Below are 15,218 nucleotides of genomic sequence, written 5' to 3'. Positions count from 1 at the left end.
TGGTGATGAGGCTCCGGGGGATGGGGGTGTGCCAACGTCCCAGGGCCCATCACTCAGAGTCGCCGAGTCGCCAAGGGGAGTGGAGCACAACTGGGCAGCGCCAGGTCAGGTGTCTCTCGAGCAAGAGCATTCAGAGCTTCGGACGCATGGTGCTGTTACAGGCTTCAGGGGTGCGAGCCCATTGGCCTGCCTGGTGCCCCGCGGGGTACATCTGTGTTCAGTCAGCCGTGACCCCCAGGCAGTCCCAGTGGGAGCGACGTGTGGGCAGTAGCTGCCCTTAGGTCACAGGTGCCCCTTCCCTTCTAGTTCCCGCCCCCCGGGCCCTCTGTCTCCCTTTCTCTCCTGTCCCCCCGCGCTTCTGCCCGGCGCTGCCCGAGTTGGGATGTGCGCTCTGGCTTTGCACCATTAGCTGCAGGGATGTCAGGGTGGTGGGCCCGTGCCAGCAGTGTGGGGACAGTGAGGGGGGTGGAGTAGAAGGTCCCAGAGTGCCCCGAAGTGGAGAGAGGGCCTCAGTTACCTGGGCTGCATGGGGTGCCATCTGGCGCCCTCTGAAATTCCACCCCTTCCAGGTCTCTCCTCATCCCTTCTTGTCCTGTTCTGCACAAACATTTGTCACCAGGGGTCAGGCTGGGGGAGTTGGGGGCACCACCGCTGTGAGGCTTGTGTCTCCATCTCCGCCTGTCTTGCCAGGGCCTCAGCCCATATGCCTCCGTCGTGTCCCTCTGGGAGCCACGTAGGAGTCAGCAATCCACAGAATGTATGTGCCAGTAGGGTGGGGACAGTCCAAGGGTGCGGTGGCCGAGTGGAGACAGTGAGGCCCAGAGAGGGGGATAGGCTGGGGTCCTTCATTCATCCAACAGCGAAGGATTGGATTCGAGGTGGCTACCCGAGGCCTTCAAGGCTCTGCTCTGGGGCTTGGGAGCAAAGCAGCAGACACATCACAGTGCTTGGGACCCTGTGGAGACGCAGGCACTGCGCACTTCAGAGCATGCTCTGTCCTGTGGCATCGAGGGCATGTGGGAGCCACATGGGGCGGGATGGGGTGAGGAAGGGCACAGCCCACAGGGCCTCCGGGAGAAGCTGGTGCAGATGCACAACCTCAGGAAGGAGGTGCAGCCTTGCGGGCCTGGGAGGAAGGAGCAGGTGCACACAGGCAAGGGGCTGGGGGCTCTGGGGAACAGTGCCAGGGCGCAAAGCTGAGCTTCACAAATGTCCGGGGCAGAGAGGGTGTCATGGAGGTAGGGGAGCAGACCCCCTGTGAGCGCTGGTCGGGCAGGACGGGCATCCTCCTGTTACAGGTGAGCGCTTGAGACTTGCCCAAGGTCACCCGGGCACGGAGCCCCAGCTCCAGCTCCGCTCCCCAGATGCTAAAGCCAGGCCAGGTACCAAGCCTCTAGATGGTCCTCTGGGTCCTTTGCTCGCAGAGAATGAGGTCCATGCTGTGGGCCCCTGCGATGTGAAAGGGGCTGCTGGGTGCTGGGTGTGGGCAGGAAGTTGGGTTTGGGAAGTTGGCGGGACAGGGAGGGAGGCAGGCAGCTCAGTCCAGTGACTAAAAAAAAAACCGGTCACAGAGCATTTAGGATACAAATCTGTCAGCACTCTATGTAGGAGACACCAGATTTGGACAGTCCGTGGGTGTCTTCGTGGAAGCAAATCATATCTACTCATTGCCAGGAAAGGTTGATTTGAAAATGATTCACAATTACCCATGCTAAAAATGAACGTTCTCAGGAACATTTAAACAATTACGGCAGTTATCGCCAGTAGATGCCGGATCATGGCTCAGTTCATTTAGTGAGAACAGCACCAATGGCTTTTCCCTGTCTTCCCAAGTGCTCTGGCAGGGGGTGTCCTGTTCCAGGGTTTCTCCTTGAGCTCACGGCCGCACCCGCCGTCCTTCCGCGGGTCTGCCCTGGCCCGCGCCCCAGCAGGGCCTCCGAGGAACCCCTCTGCGTAGAGCCTGGGGTGGCTGGGCTGGGACATGGAGGGATGTTCCAGGCCTTGCTCTGCTCACTCTTCTCTGTGGGGGAGTGTGATGTGGGGCCCCCACTGTTGGTCAGCAGTGAGGGGCTCAGCCAACCACGACCCCAGGGTGGGGGACACCACACTTTGCACTCCTGCCACAGCAAGTGAGGAACAGGCCTGGATCCCCTCCCACCCACCAAGTGCTGGCCCCACAGGGTCCCCCAGTAGCTGCTTTATGGGGCCCCCTTGACCCAGAGCATCAGTCACCCCAGCTGAGGCTGGCCGGCTCCGGTGGTCATTACTCCATCTGACCCCATGTTCTTCTGTTAGGAATCGCTTCCGTTAACGGGGTAGCTGAGTCACGTGGGTTTTAAGCCATCAGGTGGCAGGAAGGGTTTTGAGGAAGGCAGTGCCGCCCACCGTCTCCTGCTCTACTGCTGCCACCTCTGCGAGGCCATGCCTGTTCCAGTGTCTCCCCTCCTCCCGGAAACACTCCCCTCTCCACATGCGTGTGGCCCCCACACAGGGTGCCACGCTGCAAGCAGGGCTCGGGGCCACCCCTCTCCTGCCCACAGTGTGTCCCCTTGGGTGCCCACACCCCTGCCTCGTCCTGGCCACACCCACGAGACCAGGAGCCCTGGCCCTCAGGGGGCTTGACCAGTCACCAGCACTAAGCTGGCTTCCGTCCTCGGCTAGTTCTGGCAGCTCAGCGTCGCGCGGCCCAGCCCTCTCTGCTGTGGGATGACTTCCTGGCCGGGTTCTGGGGCACTTACACTGCTCTCTGGGGACCCTGTTCCCATGCGCACCTCCTCCAGCAGTGGACGAGAACGGGTGACTCTGTAGTCAGTGTGAATCACAGAAACACAGCTCCACCGCTGGGGGCTTCTGACTTCCCGGGGTGCATGTGTTTCAGACAGGGTTGGGGGGTGAGCCCCTGCATTCATGCCCGCAGATCTGGGCCGCCACCATGACCAGGTGTGCTGGCCAGGCACCTCCCTGAAACTCACTTTCTGCACTTTAAAATTAGTGGCCCCAAATCCAGGAAGAATCCTAAGAAATTCGTTTTCTCCTATTGGATAAAATTATCTTCAGGTTAATTTTGGAGCAGTATGTTTTAAGAGTAGTCAAGAAAATTAAGGAAAAGCATAGGAGAGACTTTGCATGGCACAGAGCAGCTCCCGTGAAGCTCCTGTGGCCAGAACAACGTGGTGTCCACAGAAGTCCAGAAAGGCAGATCATTGGAACAGAGAGCTCAGAACAGACCATGACTTTTCAGTACACCCCCGAGAATCTGCCTCGTAGAATCCAAAGAATCAGAGAGAAGATAATATGTAAGAGTGTAAAGTAAAATACTATCTCCAACCCTATTTGTCGCGGGCGTAACAGAACAACGAAAGTGTTAGCGAGCCTAACGCTAGGAAGCGCGTGGGCTCCGACCCCTCCCAGCCATGGAGGACGGCGCACCTCCGCGCCTCTGTGTTAGTAAAACGGTTCCGTCAAGAGCCCATGTGCAGTTGTGGGAGTGCGTTGTGACAGTGCCGGCTGACCTGGAGGGACTGCCAAGGCGTCGTCACGTGACAAGGGCAGGATGCAGAGTGGCATACAAACATCCCATCTCTGCGTCTTTTTTAAAGGTTTTATTTATTTATTTGAGAGAGAGAGTGCGCGAGCATGAGCAGGAAGGGCAGTGAGAGAGGGAGAGAGAATCCCAAGCAGGCTCCACGATGAGTGCGGAGCCCGACACGGGGCTCGATCCCACGACCCTGAAATCATGACCGGAGCTGAAATCGAGAGTCAGGGGCTCCACCGACTGAGCTCCCCAGCGGCCCCCAAACACGCCATCTTTACAAAGCCGTACGAGGTCCCCCATGTGAGGTCATGTTGCAGCGTGTGATCAGGGAAGGGAACAAGGTGCCGTCCGGCTGTCCGCAGGGTCGGGAGCCGCTGGGCTGAAGCTGCTGAGCTGTGTCCCCGTGCGTGCGTCTGTGTGGCTGAACGGTAGGGTGAGCAGCCTGAAGAGGCGGATTGTAAGCTCTGCTCTCGGGCACGGGGGCTTTGAGAGCATGTCTGGTCCCCTGCTTCTGCACACCCAGTGGCCTGGAGCTGGTGCTGGGCAGAGGCCGCGGGACGGTGTGTGGTGCGAACCGTGCATGAAGGAGTAGGTCCGTTCTGCAGGAGAGGGCTTCCCCTCTCTGGACACCAGGATGCCAAGTGTGGCTGTGCGAGGAGGGAGGCTGACTCACGCCGACCTGTTCTCCAGAGACCAGGGCAGGGAGGCAGGCGCTGGAACTGTCACCTCTCAGGACTGGCCAGCAGGGGCACCAGGGAGGGAGGAACCAGGTCCGCAGTGGTGGACGCTGTGGTGGGCTGGCCCAGCTGGACCCAGGAAGGGGTGGAGCTTGGATCACCCCAGCGCCTATGGGAGCCACGGTGGCTTCAGTGGCTGACTTAGAGATGGGACTCCTAGGAAGGGAAAGGTGAGGGGCTGACATGACGGAAGCCTTAGAGACAAGTCAGTCCCACCTACTTCTGGGATCCCCACCCAAGGTTCACATTCCAGGGCGACAGTCTGTTTGTACACTGGTGGGCACAGCCCCTGAGCTGGTGGAAGCCAGAGGCCCCCTCAGTGCACTGGCTCCACATGCGGCCACGTCCCTGCTCGTCTCCTGCAGCCCCCTCGCCCCTGCTTGGCTCCTTCAACGGGTCCTTTGGGAGCGGCCCAGGAGGGGCATTTGTGCTGGGGAGGGAGCAGTGGGAGCCCTGTGCCAGGACAGGTGCAGCAGGGAAAGCCAGTCCCCGGGAGCCCCTCGCCTTCCCCGGGTGCAGACTTGGGAGGGGGTCACAGCAAGGGAGCAGCTCAGTAAGAAAGAGCCACAGACCCTGGTCCGGAGGCTGGCCAGTCAGCATGATTCCTTTAGCCCGTCTGTCAAAATTTCAGAAGTCAGAGAAATTATTTAAAATTTTGGATTTTGGTTTTCATAGAAAAAAAAAGGTCCGGCTCCCTGGAGCTTCCAGACCAAGCAGCTGCTGCCCCCAGCAGGCCGGGGCGGAGCTGCATTTTACCGCAGTCCCAGCAACTCCTACCGCCCTCCCCTGCTGGGCCCTGCCTCCCTCCTTCGGCAGGGGTGCTGTTCTGCTCCTAGGGAGACAGCAGCGCCTTGCTCGCTCTCTCCTAGGGTGGGAAAAGGATATACCCACTACTTGGGGTTTTTGGAAAAAAACAGAAGATGGAAGTATTTCTTTCTGGAACCAGAGTTCCACTTGGATATGAAATATGCACACTCCTAGCTGGCCTCATGAATTTATGTAAAATGCCTCCCCTGGGGCCTTGGAGTCTGTGGTCTGTGACTCAGAGGAGCCCATGTCCTGAAGCAAACTCCAGACTTTTCTGGGCATTTCTAAATCTAGCCCCAGGGTGGGGAAGGAAGGGCACCGCGGGGACACACCACACCTCCTGAAGCTGGAGCTGGGGGGAGTGTGTGCACCAGTGTGTACAAGGGTCTCGCTTCCGCAGCACCCCCATCCCTCAGGGCCCCTCGTGCACCCTGGGCCCACAGCCACGGGACGCACACTCAGCAGCCATCCTGTCAGGGGCCCCTGCCTGAAGCCACTCAAAGGCTCTGGCCTCCGGGCAGGGTGGGGGGGGTGCTGCAGCACGAGGACCTAATTGCAGGGTATGGCTGGGGCTGCTGGAGTGCCCCCTCTGGGAGCTGTGTCTCTGGTCCTGCTGCGTGTCTCAGACGTACCCGGTTCACCATCGGGAAGCAGGTTCCTTGCTCGGTCTCCCTGTGTGCCTGTCACTCAAGCAACTTCTGATACGCACCTACTGTGTGTGGCCCCGTCCCCATCGCTGGGGTGCGCTCAGCAGTGGCCCCACTCTGGCCACCGGTCAGCCAGATGCCCAGGGTCCCTCTCCTGATACACCGCGTGGCCTTCTGCAAGTGCCTCCCTGAGCCTCTGCTTCCCCATCTGGGACTTACCCTGAGTACTGAGCTCTAAGCACCCAGCCCCGAGAACTGAGCCCCAAGCACCCAGCGTAACTGAAGTGACAGTGACGTCCAAATGAGCATGAGGGTGCCCAGGGGTGACCCGGTGGCTGAGGGGCCAGCCCAAGGAGCTTGGTGATGTCCCAGAAGAGCAGGAGTGGGCTGTGGCGCAGCCAGCCCGAGTCAGGACCGAGCCTTCCCACGCTGTCCGGCCCTTTACATTCATTCTTTTGAGGGATGGTGGAGTCCTGGGCCCCTGGGGGACCTGTTTCCCTGTGGATGTGCTCCNGTGGATGTGCTCCTCCCCCCCCCCCGCCACCCCCTCCCATCCCATCCCCTTTCTGCCTGTCTCCCTCCCAGGCTCCCAGGGCTGTTCCCCCTGGTGGCCTTGCTGCCTCTCTGGGGTGCTGCAGCCCCGTATCTCCCCTCAGGACCCAGTCATGCAGGGAGACCCCTGTGCTCACCCAGGATGTGTGGAAACAGGCCGCAGAGGTGGGATAGGAACATCAGGGAGAAAACCACACTCTGGAGGCAGCCGCTGGCTGGGTGCTGCTGGGAGCTCAGCTTTTCCATCGGCCAGGCCCTGCAGTCCTGGAGATGGTACCTCGCTGGAGTCAGGACCCTCTCCTGCCACCAGACCTGGCCATTGCTTCATTTACCTCATTTACCGTAGACTCTTCTGGAAGAAGTGTGTGCTGTGCTACTGTTGGGGGCTGGGCTGCCCTGCAGAGGGACGCTGACTGTGGCCTCAGGAGCCTTTGCTACTCAGGCTGCAGGTGGGGGCGGTGGCTGGGGCAGGGGCGTCTCCATCTGGGAGGGTCTGATGTGAGGGACTGGAGGCCAGGGGCTTGGTATGGGGTCGGGGCGGGTGGCTCTGGGCTGCCAGGCTGAGTGGGGAGACGGAGGCTATGATGTGGGAGCCACGTGTGTTCACCTTGTGTGGTCAGAACCGTTATGACTCTGCATTGTGGTGGGGGGAGCCGAGGGGAGAGGTGGGGCTGCCCTGCCCAGCCGGCAGGGGAGCGAGGGGCCCTGCAGGAGCCTGAGGGCTCTTCCCAGGCTGGTGCTGGTCCGTGTCCTACAGATGAGACACATGTGGAAGACGCTGCTGCCCGGGGAGCAGAGGGGGAATGCCAGGCCATCCCCCTCACCTGGCTCCTGGCTCCCTGTGCCTGCGGCCCCTGGTCCTGCCACAGAGGGTAGTGCAGGGGAGAGACTGGCCAGTGCCAGTGCGTCTCAGAGGTGGTTCCCCCTCAGCCTCAGCCCGCAGACTGGCCTCATTTGTTTTAACTCTTGCTGGACTGCCGCTGATGGCTCCCCCTCCACAGATAGCCGGTCAGGTGTCCGCAGCCCAGGACACGTCTGTGTTTGTGAGTGCGTCCCCACAGTGGGGTTGCAGGCCAGGCAGCGTGCAGCTTTAAATGTGCACAAATGCTCACAGCTACCGTGTTCGGGGCCTGCGCCCGCCCCCTCCTGCAGCCAGTGTCTGGTGGCTGCGGGTCAGGCCCATGCCTCCCCGAGGTACAGGCCTCTCCCACCAGAACGTACGTGCTTCGCAGCAGTGTTGAAGTGGCCCTTGCCGCTGCCTCCCACTCCCTGCGCCACGTGTAAAGCGGGGGATCACGCAGCTTCCGTCTCCCAGCCCCATCACCAGCCTTGGGGGCAGGGCCACGGCGTGGTGGCCTCGGGGCAGGCACAGCAGGGACCTGATCCTCTAGGCCCCAGTTGTGTTGGGGCTGGGCCTTCGCTCTCAGGCCCACCCCCTTCCCCTGCTGGGGTCTGCACCCTGGAGGCTGACCTCTGCTGGCCAGGGTCTGGTCAGCTGGGGCTCTGGCAGAATGTCGGGGAGAGGGGATGAGGCCAGGCGCCCCTTCCCTCACTGTGCCACAGGCAGCTTTCCCGGCAGTGGCCGTGTCTCCTCCGGCTCCTGGTCCAGCTTTTCCCAGTGACCATGGCCTCGGGCTCGGCCCTCCTGCCAGGGGAGGGGCTCCTGTTGTGATTCCTGCCTGGATTTCTCCTTCAGCTCCACTGCGCCTCCCCTTCCCTGTGTCAACACTTCCCTGAATGAAATTTCCCGCTCTTTGAATGGCTGCAGTGGTGTCTGTGCAGAACCAGCTGTGCCCGCGGGTGGGTGGCCTGGGTAACGGGGTGTCTCGGTTCAGTGCTCCACCCCCAGCTCAGTCCTTTAATGAGGTAGCTGGCCTGACCATGGCAAGTCACAGGTCTTCTTAAAGACACAGGAGCCACATCTCTGTGCAGGGGGTGTAGGGGGGAGGCCCCAGCTGATGCAGGCCTGTGGGTGCCAGTCGGACTCCAGCAGTGCCCCTCTGCCGGCCGGGGAGCTAGTTTCTGCTGTCCTCAGGGCTGTGGACTCGTTCCCATCCCTGGAACATGACATGCGCCTGCAGCCTGGACTCTGTGCCGGGGAAGCTGGCCGTGTATTCCTGCAGGGCTACAGCCGGTGAAGCCCAGGGACTGTCACGGAACCCTGGAGGCCCCTGCTGTCCACGGGCTGCACGAAGATGTATGGCTCAGCTGGGGTCAGAGAGATGGTCTGAGGGATTGCTGGCTCAGCAGCCAGGGAGACTGGACGTCGGGAAAGAGCCAGGGTGGGGGCAGAGAAAGCCATGTGGGTCAGGAGCAGTGAAGGGCTGAGTGTGTGCACAGCTGGGGGCGCCCCGGCAAGGGAGCTGCTTGGTCCCGGCTTGTCCTTCACTCTGCTCGGCCTTAGGTTCCCTTGACAACTGGCCTCCCTGCCAGTCCAGCCGACGAGAGACAGGCACTGGTGTGATGCCGCTCTGCTGTCTGCCAGGTGCTCCTGGCCTCGGCTGGGTCCCCTCTGTGTCCCTGCCCCAGCGGTACAGTCTTCCTCCCTGGCCCCACCCCAGGCTCAGCTCCTGTTCCCTCCTCGCCTTGACCTTCCTGCCCCACAGGGGTGCAGGCTGTGCCCATTCCCCGGGGTGCATCATGGCTTTGGTTTTCCAGGGACTCCCACACCCTTGTGACCCTAGTCCCACGTCGAAGCCCATCCACTGAATCACTGGGTGGGTCCAGCTTTCCTGTCTGGAGCCCGTGCCAGAGCAACCAGGGGGTAAGGCAGAGAAGCAGGGCCGAGGGAAGGAATGTGGGTCCCATCTGGGGCAGGGGCCGTGGAGGGAGTGAGCTGGGGTGATGTCCTGCCCAGTGGAGACCGGACTGAGTGTGGCTCCGATGCACTGGGGGGTAGAGAGGAGCTCGGGGGCAAAGGTGGGGGCTCTGGGAATTGAGGAGAAAGAGAGGGTATGCGGGCTGGGTTAGCAGAGGCACCAACAGCACTTGGGGATACATGGGCTCCGAGGATGGAGGAGGGACCCAGAGGACCCTCAGAGAGCCGCCACCCGCATCTCTGTCCTCTGTGCGTGGTCCCTGTTTGTGTCTGTCCCGGCCTTGTCCAAGCAGGAACTAATGACCTTGTTTGTTCACCCGTGCATTTGCCTGCTTCCCCACTCCAGTGTGAGCTCCGTGCGTGGCACACAGTGGTGCTCGATGCATGCTTGTTGGGGCCCAGTGCCGCCCCTACTCGCTGTGCAGTCTCCCCTCTGCAAGTGAGAACGGTGGTGCCCACCCACAGGGCTGCTGTAAGGGTTCGCTGCCTGTATGCAGCACGCGCCCAGTTAGGGCTGTGACCTTCTTCCTGGCCCAACCTCCCAGCCTTCTGGTTGGTTGATGGTCGGCCTGGGTAGCTGTGGGTCCGAGGCTAGGGCTGGACCCTGTTTATCAGAAGCTTGGGGTGCAGAGGGCGAGCAGAGAGGCGGGGAAGCTTGTGCTTGGGGCTGTGAACCCACCCACCTCCGCCCCTGGGGCCTCCCCACACGCCTGTGAGCGACAGAGGCAAAGTCCTGCTGTCTGTAGAAGACAGGTGTGCGTGCTGATATGGGTCATGGGCATCTTCCGTGGAGGATCAGCGAGGGAGCCGGGGGACAAGCCGAGAGCTCCTCCCGCCCCCAGCATTCAGGGGACACCTGTGGGCGCCAGCTTCTCCCAGCCTTGGTCGTGAGGCAGTAAGAGCTCCGTCAGAGTAAGCTGTCCATCTCAGGGGAGAAAGGCCCAGGTGATGATGGGGTGGCATGGAGATTCATGTGGAGGGCGCCAGCTCAGGGCCAGACTGGGGAGAGGACGTTCCAGAGGCCCCGGGGTGAAGGTGTCATGGAGCCAGGCAGTGCCCTCACCCTTCACATGCTCATGTTTCTGTGGCTGTGACATTCATTTCCACGTGCTGAGTGCTGCCGAGGTGGACCTCGGTTCCTGCAAAGAGGTCAGGCTCTGTCCGTAAGCCCTTGAATCTGCTCCTTCCCTCTGTCTCCAGGCAGAGGTCTTTGTGGTGGTGACAACGAGACTTTTCATTTATCTATGACAGCAAAGAAAGAGGACAGTCCAGTTTAATATTAGCATTTCATATGTGGTTTTATTCCCAAAAACATCTTCTCTGTAAGAGCACTTCTTCCAGAACTGTCTCTGGGGGTGTGGCGCAGCGTCTCCTCTTGTCTCCCAGAGGGTGCGAGAAGTGCCAAGGCAAACAGCTAAATGTTTGGGTTTCACCTGCAGGACTTCTCAGAAGACTTACACTGCTCGTATTCCCCTGGAGTCGTGAGAGGGACAGAGAATGCGGCTCTGCCTCCTGGTTCCTAACACCAGAGGCACCAGTCCAGGGAGCCCTGCTCACAACACGTTGCAGGAGCTGGAGTCTCAGGCCGCGTGGTGTGCGAGGGCGGCACTAGGAACAATTCATGTTCACCTTCCTGGGCCACCTGAGGAATCCGAAAGCCTCTGGCCACTTATCTGCAGAGGGGGAAGCTGGGGGGCCGGGTCCTGGGATGTGGCCGAGAATGTTGCTGTAGGAACACACCGGCCCCTGTGCATTCCTCCTGTTTAGGGAATTGGTGTGGGCCAAAGGCGGCGACTAATGAGGGCTTGCCCCCTCCTGCATCTAGGGTGTGGGCTCCAGGCTTCTTCCCCGCCTCCATCCTGTCAAGGCTCTAAAGTGCTTTGTAGCCCCTGGGGAGTGAGTTGACCACGGTGACTCACAGATCTGGAAGAAGGAAAGCCCATTAAGTTGTCCATCCTCAGGCGTAGTCCTGCTGGCTCCCAGACTGCTCTGCACAACGCACTTACCGTCCCCGGTCTGCGGAATTGGAGCCCCCCCGGGGCCCACAGTCCTTCCGGACGCTGCCCCCTTTTGTTCCTGATTACATCCTGATGAGCAGGGCAGGGGGGCTTAGCCGAGGCCAAGGCCCCAGGGTGTCGAGGCTGAGGTTGGAGGGACCTTGATGTCTGGCGCACCCGGGCATCTGCGATGGGGAGGGTCTCTGGCTGGGTCTCTGATGCAGATACAGGAGGAAGCCCCGCAGCGGCCTCTGCAGGGACAGGCGTGGGGAAGCTGGTCTCTTAGGTGCGTGGTTCGGGGAGCATGGAGTGTTAGGGAGCCCAGGGTCAAGTGAGTGTGATCTGAGGCTCCAGCTCCCAGAGCCGAGGGCACCACCACCTGGGGTTGTGCCGCTAGGTGAGCTGTGGCTTGTCTCACCGTCCTTCATGGCTTTGCATCCAGTTTGTTTACCAACTTCCGTGCCGGTGGGCATCAGGGATAGTAGCCGACTGCACGAACTCAGACAGCTCGGCTCACGTCCCTGGCTCGGCTCTATGCGCTTTCGACGTGTAAATCCAGGGGATCCTCAGGGAAGAGTCGGCCCCCTCCCGGGTCTTAAACTGTCCTCTATGGCTCCTGGGTCTGGGTCTTAATCCATCCTGGGTGCTGCCAGCTAGACTACCAGGAGGTAAGGCTGGGCGGCAGGTGTGGGAATGGATTGGGAGGGCAGGGGTTAGGCATTAGCAGGACAGAAGCTGGAGGGGTGGTGGAATCTGAGTGATTGGGGGGAGCGTTCCAGCAAAATCCGAGGGCTGATGCCAAGGGACTGGACCTCGTGGGTGCTGGTAACGGCATCTGGGAGAGAGGCAGGACCCGTTGATCCCCACCCCATGCACGCTGGGACAGCGGCTGCCTGATGGTCAGCTGTGCACCAGCCCTGGGAGCCTCTCCAGTGGGAGCCCAGTACCTCCGGCCTCCAGGACCTGGAGCAGTGCGGACATCTCTGCTCTGCTTCCCACACAGCTCACGCGTGGACACAAGGTGGCACTCTCGTCCATTACGTACATTGGCTGCTCCGTGTCCCTGGTCTGCCTGGTGCTCACGCTGGTCACCTTTGCCATGCTCTCGTGAGTCATCCTCTGCTGTCTCCCATGTCTGTGTCCGTGTCCATGTCCGGGGAGGTCTGGCGCCCTTGGGTAAATGTCAGTGCAAGCCTGCCCCACTTGGCTTTCCCGCCGGCATGTGTCCTGGCGAGGTGGCGAATGCCTGGTGCTCGTGGCACATCCCAGCTGGACAGGTGTTCCAAAGTCACTTTTCGTCCTGAGATCTGGGATGCAGGGATGGGTTGGGGTGCTGGAGAAGAGAGAGGAGGGAGGCAGGAGGGGCTGTGAGATTGGAGGGCACCTTGCTTTAGATAAGCTGGAAATAGGCTTTCTGGCCTTTGGGCTGGCGAGAGCCAGAACGGAGGACCCCCTACCCCAAGACATCAAAGCCACAGCTCTGTGGGGGGGATCCCTGGTGTCAGCTGGAAACATAGGAAGGCCCTTTCCCAGGAGGCCCCCTGCCCCTCCCAGCTGAAGCCACATGTGGTCAGAGCTCAAGGAAGTCTGTGCAGCCCCCAGGGGAGGGTGGCAGCTGAGTCCCTCTGCAGCCCTCACTGAACTAGGATGGAAAACTGAAGTGAGCACTGTCCATGTGGACAGATGACTGTGAGGACACGCTGGCCGTGGCTCAGGGTTGTTGGCCTCACATGGGATGGGGCCCCTCCCTCTGGGGGTGCTTAGGAGCTTATCTCCCCTCCTCTGCAAGGGAAATGATGCTTCAGGGGTGCCTCCTGGAACCCAGCACCCCTCCTCACCTGGTCTGGTTCTCTGAGGACACCCAGCACCCGGCCTGGCTGTGACTGTGGGGTCCCAGGTCGGAGGCTACAGCACGATCTGCAGGGAGAGGCCCTCAGCTCCCCAGAACTCCAGGAACTGTGGGGGGCAGGGGTGGCGGCTGTCGAGCCAGGCAGGAGGAGCCCGCACCAGCGTTGAGCTGAGACATTAGTCCTTCGGTTCCCTCGTCCCCCAGCTTTGCTTAGGAAGCCCACCACAGACAGGCAGGCAGGCAGCTCAGAGGACAGGACACGGAGTAGGGAAGGTGGGAGTGGTGGGGGGGGGGCAGGAGCACACACTTCCAGGCCAGCGGAAGTCCTCTCCCAGGGAAGCATGGCTGGTGTGAGGGCCGCAGCCTGGAGAGGACTGGGGTGCTTGTGAGCCAGAATGGGGCATTGTGAGTGGGAGAGAGAGCAAGGAATGGGCTGAGTCAGAGCAGGGGCCGGAAGGGGGAAGCAGGGGGCAGACCATGCAGGGCCAAAGCCTGTGGAAGGAGCTGGTTCCTTTCCAAGAGCAATAGGGAGCCACTGAGGTGTCAGAGCAGGGAGTGACAGCATCTGGGCAGCCCTTGGGGTTGTGGTAGGGAGAGCAGTGGCGGCGCTGGGCCCGGGCCTCACTGCCGCCTCTCCGCCCTCAGTTCTGTCAGCACCATCCGGAACCAGCGCTACCACATCCATGCCAACCTGTCCTTCGCCGTCCTCGTGGCCCAGATCCTCCTGCTGGTCAGCTTTGGCTTCACGCCTGGCACAGTGAGTAGGCCCCTCTGTCCCTCTCCTTTCTCCCTCTGGTGTCACCGGGGCTGGCACCTTCTGCTGGTTTCTTCAACTCCGAATTCAGACCACATCCTCCAGACAGTCGGGCAGGGGCTCGTCCAGGAGAGGCACAGAAGAAGGCCTGCCTCAGGGCGCCTGGGTGGCTCAGTCATTAAGCGTCTGCCTTCAGCTCAGGTCATGATCCCAGCAGGGTCCTGGGATTGAGCCCTGCATTGGGCTCCTTGCTCAGCGGGAGGCCTGTCTCTCCCTCTGCCCCTGCTTGTGTTCCCCCCTCTCTGTCTCTCTCTGTGACATAAATAAATAAATAAATCTTTAAAACAGAGAAAAGAAGAAAGCCTGCCTGAGCTGGGTTCTCTGCCCACGGTCCGCTCAGTAGCAGAGATGCTGGCACTCCCACTGAGTCAGCTCACCGTCCGGCCCTAGTGGGGTGCCGGGCGTGATGCGGAGAGCTGACACAGACCAGCCCTCTGATCCTGGAGACAGGCCCACGGAGGCAGTGCCGTGCTAGCCTCCTGCTTCTAGATGGGGGACTGGTAAGGGTCTCGCCCCCTGCAGTCTTGCTTTTCACTGCTGCACTGAGCACAAAGCCCCCACCACCTCTGCTTGCTGAGGGTGAGGTCGGGGGCTGCCGGCAAGGGGGACGCGAAGACCCAGGCCCCCCTTTTCCCTGCCCTTTGTAGTGGGGACCTAGGAAGTCTTAGAACCTCAGAAGGTTAAGAGCTAAAACTGATATGATCCAGGCTTGGCGTGATGTGGGTTTGAAACTCAGCCGGTGGGAAGAAGCAGCAGACCCTTGCTTGCTTCCACCAGGAGAGGAGAGGCGGGTTCTGGGGGACAGAGCAGTATAGGTCAGCGGCCTTAAGACTCACACAGGATTGGCTGATGCAGGCTGAGCTCTTTATCCTACACTAGTGAGGATCGGGCACAGGTCCTCAGCCACCACCCGCCTGTCCTGGGGCTGCTGCCGAGGGAGAGAGCCACCCTCTTGGGCTGCAGGGTCCTCCCTCGCAGGTTTAAGGGCGTGGAGGGGCATCTAAAAAGCCCTGCATGTGCTGTGGAGGGATCAGGCATGTGCCAGCCTCCTTCTCCAGATGCGTCAGCCCTCCGGGTTTTCTTAGAACACAGGTTTGGGCTTGTGGCTCTGTGTGGGGCCCGGAATTCCAAATTAAGATCAAGCACTTGGGTGATGCGGATGATGCCTGTACGAGCTCCCCATGACCCCGCCAGAGACGAGGCCCCTTCACATGAAGGCCGCGGGAGGAGAAGCAGGTCTGCAGTGGCTCCCATCACCCTGGTGGGGACCCCGGGGTCTCACGTGTCTGAAGCCCTGGGACAGGGCACCAAGCGGTCCTGCTGGAGGGATGTGCCCGTGGGAAGAACCCCACGGCAGACGGAGAGTGACCCTGGGGGCCAGTCCTGGAGTGGCTGGTGGGCGGGTGGCTCCCCCGGGAAGGGGCCCTAGGGATGAGCGCTGTGCACATGACACCTGCCTCCC

General features: G+C 61.1%; 1 protein-coding gene across 1 annotated transcript in view; it reads left to right on the top strand.

The window, feature by feature from the left end:
* ADGRD1 (adhesion G protein-coupled receptor D1) overlaps window positions 1-15,218 on the top strand; it is a 124,021-nt gene that overhangs the window by 86,576 nt on the left and 22,227 nt on the right. Inside the window, exons 17-19 of the mRNA XM_034637898.1 lie at window positions 12,097-12,200; window positions 13,588-13,879; window positions 15,060-15,151. Of these exons, the coding sequence (XP_034493789.1) occupies window positions 12,097-12,200; window positions 13,588-13,879; window positions 15,060-15,151 (488 nt within the window). The remainder of the gene's footprint in view (window positions 1-12,096; window positions 12,201-13,587; window positions 13,880-15,059; window positions 15,152-15,218) is intronic.

This window comes from Ailuropoda melanoleuca, chromosome 12, assembly GCF_002007445.2.
Source record: "Ailuropoda melanoleuca isolate Jingjing chromosome 12, ASM200744v2, whole genome shotgun sequence".
Taxonomy (NCBI): domain Eukaryota; kingdom Metazoa; phylum Chordata; class Mammalia; order Carnivora; family Ursidae; genus Ailuropoda; species Ailuropoda melanoleuca.
The sequence above is the reverse complement of the archived record's forward strand: the minus strand, read 5'-3'. Positions and strand labels throughout refer to the sequence as shown.